The 8,722-nt window shown below is 29.7% G+C and overlaps 2 protein-coding genes across 2 annotated transcripts in view; both read right to left on the bottom strand.

Moving 5' to 3' along the window:
• LOC102581219 (cysteine-rich repeat secretory protein 12-like) overlaps window positions 1-1,683 on the bottom strand; it is a 4,891-nt gene extending 3,208 nt beyond the window's left edge. The window contains exon 1 of the mRNA XM_006355006.2: window positions 688-1,683. Within this exon, the coding sequence (XP_006355068.1) occupies window positions 688-1,426 (739 nt within the window). The 5' untranslated portion in view covers window positions 1,427-1,683. The remainder of the gene's footprint in view (window positions 1-687) is intronic.
• A 4,201-nt stretch (window positions 1,684-5,884) lies between these two features.
• Window positions 5,885-7,725, bottom strand: LOC102580882 (ADP-ribosylation factor 2-B-like). The gene is made up of 6 exons (XM_006355005.2): window positions 7,492-7,725; window positions 7,314-7,384; window positions 7,082-7,201; window positions 6,871-6,989; window positions 6,211-6,292; window positions 5,885-6,116 (listed from the first exon to the last, which is right to left on the bottom strand). Exons 1-6 carry the CDS (start codon window positions 7,637-7,639, stop codon window positions 6,111-6,113), a joined length of 546 nt encoding a protein of 181 aa, XP_006355067.1. The 5' UTR covers window positions 7,640-7,725; the 3' UTR covers window positions 5,885-6,110.
• Window positions 7,726-8,722: the final 997 nt, after the last annotated feature.

The raw sequence follows: 8,722 nt of genomic DNA, 5'->3' as shown, positions 1-8,722 counted from the left end.
ACCCAAGAACCCCCCCCCCCCCCGCCCCCTCCCCTTCTAGTAACCTATCATCTACCTTTTATTTAATTAGAGTTGGATTAATCACCTAACTAATTACACCTATATCATAATTACCCCATCTCAAGAAAATAAAAGAATAAGAAAACCATTTATCCATAGGCGGAGGCGCATAGCTAGGTTCATGCAAGAAAATTTAATTGAAATAATTTCTTAGTTAGACATCAACAGTTGAATAACAATTTTACTTTAAACTTTTCATTTTATTCATCTGATCATTATTTAACCAGTCAATTATTAGTATGTCAAGCAAAAATATGTGAAATCTAAGTATCAAACTTCATCTCACTTACCATAGACTTAAAATCAATTTTACATATTTCTCCTAACCATGCATGAAAACCTCACGTAACTCAAATTTACCGTTTACCATAGAGAAGTTACAATAACACTGTAATAGCTGTAATCTCATAAGTAGAGTCAGAATAAAATGATGTACACTGTGTACATAACTTTATCCCTATCTAGTAAAAAATTTCGATAGATCATCAACTCCAATAAAAGTTAGGAAAAGAAAATTCATTAAAGTGCTTAGGATAATATAAATTCATCATATTTTTACTAACAAAAACCAAATAAACGTAAAGATATAACTCATGCACCACCAATTATTATGGCGGAGCCGCTTACCGTTTTTAGACGTGAATCCACTCTCCGAGAACCGCGCGTAGCATTTGGATAAAAACATATCTCCCCAAGGTGATGACCCACACTCGCTTTTCAACCGTCTGATCGCCTCCGATAAACAATCATCACACTCACTCATACTCAAATCTTGCGTACACTGCGCTACACCGTGTATTTTCCCTGACCCGGCAACCCGAAAATACTGACCCACAGATGATAAATACGTCAAAACGCCGTCGTTTTGGGTCATCATATCCGAATCATCCATAATGGATGGTCCACATTTATGCGTTACAATTCCTTTGTCTTCAATCCCAAGAAACGAAACATTATCGTACTTTATAAAACACCCATCCAGCTGCAACGCTCCGCCACACGAGACGGGGCAGAGCGTTCCAAGCTGAGTCAATGCCGCGGCGACACAGTTGTGACAGTCAGAGCTGCCTAAGTCGCCGCGGCACTGAAATAGGCCGTATACGACGTCGTATTGAGTGGAACCGGGCATGGAAATCTTGAAATTGTTGAAATTTGACATTGATGCTGAGTTGACTAAGGAACTGAGTAGCGAGTTGACATTCGACTCGTAAACCGTGCCCGGATTATATTTTTGTTGTGTACATCCACCGTATACGAAAGATTGTATCGACGAAGCATTTGATCGGTGAACGAAATACAATAATATAATTATCATATAGTAAACAAGAAGAATATGAAGAGAATTTTTTTTAATACAAAGTTTCATTTTTTTTTTTGGTTCTTCTTGTTCTTTGAGGTAATGGGGACTAATGTTCAATATATTTTTTTGTATGGAAATTTTGTGGGGGTGGGGGGTAGGGTTGTTTGGTGGAGATTTACGTGAGAAAATGGTGAACTCAAGAAGTATTATTATGTAATAAAAGTTAAAGGGGGTATGGGATATGGACCATGGATCTATATATATATAGGATGACTATTATAATTAGAGTTTATGAAAAATAAGAGAGAGAAAACAAAGTGGTGGGGGATAAGTTTAGTAGTAGTTTAAGATTAGATGTCCTTTTAGAAAAAATTTATATATTTTTTTTCAATATAGTATTATTAGTTAATCTTTCTTTGTCTAGAACTCCCATATTCCTATAGTAATGACAGAGTCGGGGATGACTCCAAAACATAATTGACTAAGCGAGAGGAACGAGTGACCATAAGCTTAGTTTGAATATTCAACATGTTGTTAGCTTAAAACAAGTTGATCATATGGTCAAGTAAAGGGAATTTTTGTGAAACAATATAACATTACTTTAGATTGAAGCAGAATGAACGATTTAAACCGAAAGTAATAGTGATTTTAATTTTATTTTAGTGCTATTTTTCTTTTTTTTACATGAGATTGATAAGCATACCATAAACAAAGGTGAATGCAGGTTATTTGTACTGAAATTAGAGTATTTTCTATGCATAGCATAGATTTATGAAAATTACAACAAACAATAGATATAAATCTATATTCTTACAAATATAATAAATTTAATATTAAGAATCTTTAAATATTGAATCCATAAAATTTATAATTCTGAACCATCTTCTAAACACAAGAGATGTGTCAATATAAAGTACATGTAAGTGAAGAATTATTTACATTATGAATCACTCAAATGGGTATAAATAAGCTTTTCTATATATGAATTTTGAAAATTTTAAAATAAGATAGTTATTTACTATAATTAGAGTATGAGGGGAAAACCCAAAGGGGAAGTCTTTGTGTATTGTGGATTTGAGGGGCTATTATAAATGTGAATACAGTTTCTATGGACCCAGAAAAATAATAGTATTATATTTGTCTAAATTTATTTGACACTTTTAATTTTGTATTGTAAGATTTAAATAAGTATATTTTTATTATTTAAAAAATATTTTTAATTGCCAGTTATTATGACTTATAGTACATGATTTTTACCTAGTTTTCAAATATTTAGATTTCATTTTTGAAAAAACGTGAAGATTTCATGTTCAAATTTACAATTAAACTTAAATTGTTTGAGTCTCGAAATCTAAACTTACATCATATAAATTGGAACAGAGTGAATACCATAATAATAGAGTACTAGTGTTTCTTTTTTTTTTTTGGGAGTAACATAGAAGTTGTAATATTGTCTTTATACTGTTTGCAAAAGGCATTTTCTCATTTTGGCTGTTAATGCTTTTTCTAGTGGCTTTCCTTTATGTATTGTACGTTGGTGAATCATCTTGTTCCCTGATATATTAAAAAGAAATAAATTCTAAAAGAAGTTTTGAAATATATATATAAAAAAAAAGAAATATATATATAAATATATATTATCAAAAAATATAGTTTAACATATAATACATATCATTTACTTCTTTCGATGCTCCGATATTTATATAATAGAATTGCAATTCATTATTTATTTCTAATGCCTGTCAAATCTGAAAAATAAAAACCAAAAGTTATTTGTATTTTTGAAAATCTTTCAAATTATTCACTTTCATAGTCTGATAGATTTTTTTTTTTTTGAAGAACTGATTAATCAGACAAGAATAAAGATAGATAGAGTCTCATTCTACGGTTATCTAGCTTGAGATATTTGAAAATTCATAATTCACATATGCGAGTGCTCCTATTAAATTCGATCTTAAATAAAATTGAATAACACTATAAAATTACACGTAATATTTTTACATATCATAAGTTACTTGTATGAGATGTGCATCTTATTTTTTAAAATAAAAAAATTCATCGCTTAATTTTTAATTCGACTTTAATGGCATATGAAAGGTAAATAATCCTCCTCCTTTTTTGGGAAAGGAGGGACACTTTTGATTTTAGGTGTTTCAAATAATTATATCCTCCATTTTATTATATATTTTTAATGTTGATAATTTTATATGAGAAATTATTTGAATACAATAACCTATAATCGTTACTTTCTATTTTTTATTTGAGGTCTATATATTCCAAATAATGTTTTTTTATTTTTTTTAAACTACATATCTTTTTGAAAAAATAGGTAGGTATAGGCTATAATAACTTTGGTGCTAAACAATTAGGTGAAGTGTCATTTCACAAGTCAGGTTTAATTTTCAAACTTAGTTCTAATAATGTTGACTGGGATTAAAACTATTTTAAAGAAGGATATACTAGTTAAACACCTTTTCTATTATTATATTCTCCCTTGAAAAATCATTTTTTATATATTTTTATTTGAAATTTAATTTAAAAAATCTATAAAAAAAAGCCTTGTGTTTCTAGTAGTAAATTTCCTAAATCTTTATTGAAAACTACTTTCAATAGATTTTCATTAGAAATTTGATATTGATAAAAATACTTGTAAGAAATATGTGTCTATAGTAGTATTTTTTTTTTTTTATTGAAAACTATTTTAAATAGATTTTTGTCAGAAAAACATATTAACGAAGCTATCCATAAAACCACGACATTTTAATTATGATAAATTTATTTTTATCTTTTGAAGTTATGTTTATGTTCGCCCACATATTATTAAAAGAAAAAAATATTATGTAATGGGAGGAAATGTACTATGACTTGATATTAAATGTACCAAACTAGCAGTAAATTTGACCTAATTCAAGATTCAATATTGAAATTAATTAAAGATGAAGGGAAAAAAAAAGGTAACACACCATCGCTTTGGGAATATTGATTTCTTTTAGATATTATCTTCAAAATAAAGTTACTCCTAAAAGAAATAAAAAACTGTGCTTTTCAGAGTATTTAAAAAAAATAAAAATCCATATTAGGTCGTTAACTAACTATTTTAATTTATCTGGCTCAAATTATATATCGTGTTTTTCATTCCAATTTTAAGAAAAATAATATTTAAAAACTCATGAAAAATATTTTAAGACAGAGGGAGTATTAGTAGGAATCTAATTTTTGTACACCTTCAAATAAATTCTAAGAAGGAGAGCCTTGACATAACTGGCAAAATTATTGTTGTTTGATCTGGAGGTCACATATTTAGTTCTATTCTTTTACGAATCGTACATCGCGAGAGATTAATGTATTAGATTGCCTTTATTTTGGTTTATACCTTCAAATAAATTAATTTCTTTTCAAACAAATACATCACGCATGAGATAATATTTTGTATCAGAATGTATTAACAATCATGATTAAAATGTGTATTAATTATGACATTCAGTTAGTTAGATTCCATCTTTTCTGTTAGTTAGTGCAGTTAGTTAGTGATGTCAGAGTCGGTTAGAGAGCTAATTAGTTAGTTAGATATTTTCTCTTTCTGCAGATTCGTTGATGTATATTCACACATGTATATAAGTACTTCACTACTGATCAATGAAAGGTGTGAGTTCTTATTTTACCAAATCATATTTTCCTCTCTGTTATTGCTTTCTCTCAGTTGCCAGTTATGGCTTCCATGGTTTCATCTATGGTTGAGTTCTCACCATCTGTGTAATTCTTAATAATATTACATGCGTGTTGTTGCAGATATGTCATGACATGTTTATTATTGAAGTTTGACTCGATCTTAGTGAGATTTCGATCCACATTAAATTTTCATTGTGGTGTAGTATGACATTGTTGAAAAATAAATGATTAGCAGCTTCCGTTAGATTTATGTTTCAACTTTACATTTATGTATTATTGCATTGAATTTAATAAAAAAACATTGGTGATCAATAACTACACTTTATTCTTGTTCCTAAGATATTAGGTCAATTAAGACAATTGAAGTAACAATATGTGGCTGTATGCATGGGCCTTCTTTGGTTAAGGGCTCCGGTAGTAAGTTCTTCCATTATAAAATTTAAAAAATCCAACTTATCAATGATTAATGTCATTTGATACATCATGAAGTTTCATTACATTATTGATTATTCTCAAATTTATTCCCAAAACCACAACCATTATTTGCGCGTCTAGCATTTCAAGTAATATTACTTATCCCGAAAAATATTCCGCCATGAAAGAGAGATTAAATGGAACAGAATTGATGTAGCGGTCGAGTTGTGAAAATGCATTGTTAATTTCTTTTATATTTTTAGATTTATGGAAGAATATGTTACTGCTTAAATTCGGAAGAGTGTAATCTTAGATCAAAATATGTATGAATTGCTTAAACAAGAATTACTGAACATCAAACAACCCGTTTAGATATTCACCGTGAAGAATTACGATATTCTCTTTCGGATAAGCCTTAAAAGGAGAATGAAGTCGTGAATGTTGATGAGTGTTTAATTATCATATTGAATTTTCAACCATATACATAAAGTCATAAATTATGAAATTCAATCATACACGGATAGGCAAAAATCATGGAATTCAATACTATAGTTTACAATAATGAAATGTTGCATCAGAATATACGTATAGTCATAGCTTCTATTAAAATCAACGCGTTTGGGGGTTTAAATAAGAGGATTTTCTTGAGCTGGATGCTGCTTTGAATTTATGCCTGCAATTATGATTTAACCAAGTAAATTCAGTTTTGTTTTGGTGAGAAAAAAATGAAATTAAAAGAGGAGGTGAAAAGGCCATAATGTTCTTGCCTTGCCAGTGATATTATGTGATAACCAATCAAGACCTTCATAAAGTCCCTGTCCAGATGTTGCACAAGCACTCTGAATGTACCTAAAAAAAAATACGGATAAAAATGAGATCTCTTGCCCTCTTACAATTTGAATAGAACAAAGTTTTTCAGATCTTTTAACACACTCCTCTATTGAGTGTGTATATCGATTAACACACTTATTATTATACTTGTATTATCCATTGAGTATACACCAAATACAAACTAATTACTATTACGGCTAGGCAGGTGACACTACAACAAAAATAACTTTATTGACATTAATAAAGAGTACTAAAGTCTTTACTGACATTAGTTAAGTGTCATTAGAACCAATGTCGCTAAAGGCTTTAGGGACATATACAAAGAGTGCTAATGGCCACGGCAATTAAGAATTAATTGCCGCTAATGATCATTTTTGTTGTAGTGTTATTTTAGTCTGCTGACAAAAAATATTAAAATTCCTACAAAAATTGTACTACCTATAAGCATAATTTCACTTGTAACACCTTATTCTCATAAAACTAATTTCACTTATCATGGGGAATTACATATAATAATAAAAATCATAACATATTAGATAATCTAATGATGCAAATATTCTTTTGCGGTGTGATATAATATTAAGTTTGTGGTTTACCAGCGTCGTTGTCGGAGTGAATGCAGGCCAAGTTTATCGGTGATATCTGCAACATTCATAGCATTTGGAAGGTCTTGTTTATTTGCGAATACAAGAATTGTAGCGCCTCGTAATTCTTCCTACATAACACATGAATTTGTACGTATTCTAAAAGTTACGAGAATTATCCATCATCGATATGACAACTAATATGGGACGGAGAGTATTTTACCTCATTAAGCATGCGATGTAGCTCATCTCTGGCTTCTGAAATTCGATCTCGATCATTACTGTCTACAACAAATATTAGACCCTGTGTGTTCTGAAAATAGTGCCTCCATAGAGGCCGGATCTGTACAATTAATTACTAAAACAATTTAGTTACATTAATATAATCATCATCAACCTAGTAACTAACTTTCATTGTAATCATATATATATGTGAGAATTAATTTATTAAATACCTTATCTTGTCCACCCACATCCCATACTGTGAAGCTGGAATTCTTGTACTCCACTGTCTCCACGTTAAATCCTGGTTTCAATTAATGTATATATTAAAAATAATAATCAAATATTCAAGAAAATATTAAGTTTTTTCTTTGCAATTAAACGTATATAGAGGTGAGATAGCAAAAATACCAATAGTAGGTATGGTAGTGACAATTTCCCCGAGTTTTAACTTGTACAAGATGGTTGTTTTGCCAGCCGCATCGAGTCCTACCATTAATATTCTCATCTCTTTCTTTGCAAATAACATTTTTACAAACTTGGAAATTGACATACCCATTGCTCTAAAATGAACTTCTACTTGTTCAGAGACTTGACTTAGTTCATCACACTTCACTAATAGGCTATAGTTTTTGTATACAAATAATGAATTGCAATTTTTCGAATCTTTAAAGGAAAAAAAAGAAGAGAATATGATTCTGATAATGTTTGAGGAGAATAAAGTATTCAAATTTATTCTTATTTCACTTTTTGGCTAAGAAAGCATCTGTCTTTTAACAAATACTCTCAATCCGTTAGTGATTCGTACGTGTACTAAAAGCAGGTTCCCTTTTTAAATTTGCAAATACAAACAAATCACATATTACTTGTATGAGAAGTAAAGAATCGTTGGCAATGCAATAAATCAACTTTATCTTTCATAAAAGAGTGACAATATATAACTTTCGTGTTGATGCTACAATACCGCTCTTGTCGTGAAAAAAGCGTGTTCTTTCAGAACAAATAGCTTGTTTTCAGGACAAATGAAAGAAGAGGTTGTAGATAGTCGTTACTTGGCTTACTTTACTTTACTGGAAATTGCATACTTGATGTTAGAAGCTCGAGTCACGTGAAAAATCAAGAAAATAGGACGAGGTTATATTATAAAAACTTAGAAGTCTGATTTAAAAAATCAAGCTATATTTCATCGTTTTGTCCTTGTATATTTTCTTGTCTCGTTTACTCTCTTAATTAATTTGACTTAACATAACAGAAACACTAGTAATTATGATTAACAATATCTCTCTGAAATGAGTCAAATATTTATACAAGAGTAGTGAATAATATTAATAGATATGATGATGAATATTTTCTGAAGACTAAAGTATGGACCCATCGAACGTGTAGACGGAGTTAACAGACCTAAAACGTTACTTTCAAATACGTTTTATTAATTCGTTACTCACAATCACGTTTTATGACTAAAACGTTACTGACCATAAGAACTCTTTAGAATTCAATTACAGATTGAGGCTAAAACATAACTGCGTGTCTGCACATGTATGTAAACTTTGGAATTATGAATTTTTTAAAAATAAAATGTAAACATATAAGTTACTATGTTTTAATTAATTTGTAAGAAACTGAAATTGCAAATTTGTAA

Source organism: Solanum tuberosum, unplaced genomic scaffold, assembly GCF_000226075.1.
Source record: "Solanum tuberosum cultivar DM 1-3 516 R44 unplaced genomic scaffold, SolTub_3.0 scf00189, whole genome shotgun sequence".
Classification (NCBI taxonomy): Eukaryota; Viridiplantae; Streptophyta; class Magnoliopsida; order Solanales; family Solanaceae; genus Solanum; species Solanum tuberosum.
The sequence above is the reverse complement of the archived record's forward strand: the minus strand, read 5'-3'. Positions and strand labels throughout refer to the sequence as shown.

What these genes read in the sequence shown, in the direction of transcription:
- LOC102580882 (XM_006355005.2), bottom strand. Translation starts at nt 7,639, where the DNA reads ATGGGTATGTCAATTTCCAAGTTTGTAAAAATGTTATTTGCAAAGAAA. An exon ending in CACTACCATACCTACTATTG is followed by an intron (nt 7,385 to 7,491) that starts GTATTTTTGCTA and finishes AATTGAAACCAG; the next exon opens with GATTTAACGTGGAGACAGTG. An exon ending in ATGTGGGTGGACAAGATAAG is followed by an intron (nt 7,202 to 7,313) that starts GTATTTAATAAA and finishes TTAATTGTACAG; the next exon opens with ATCCGGCCTCTATGGAGGCA.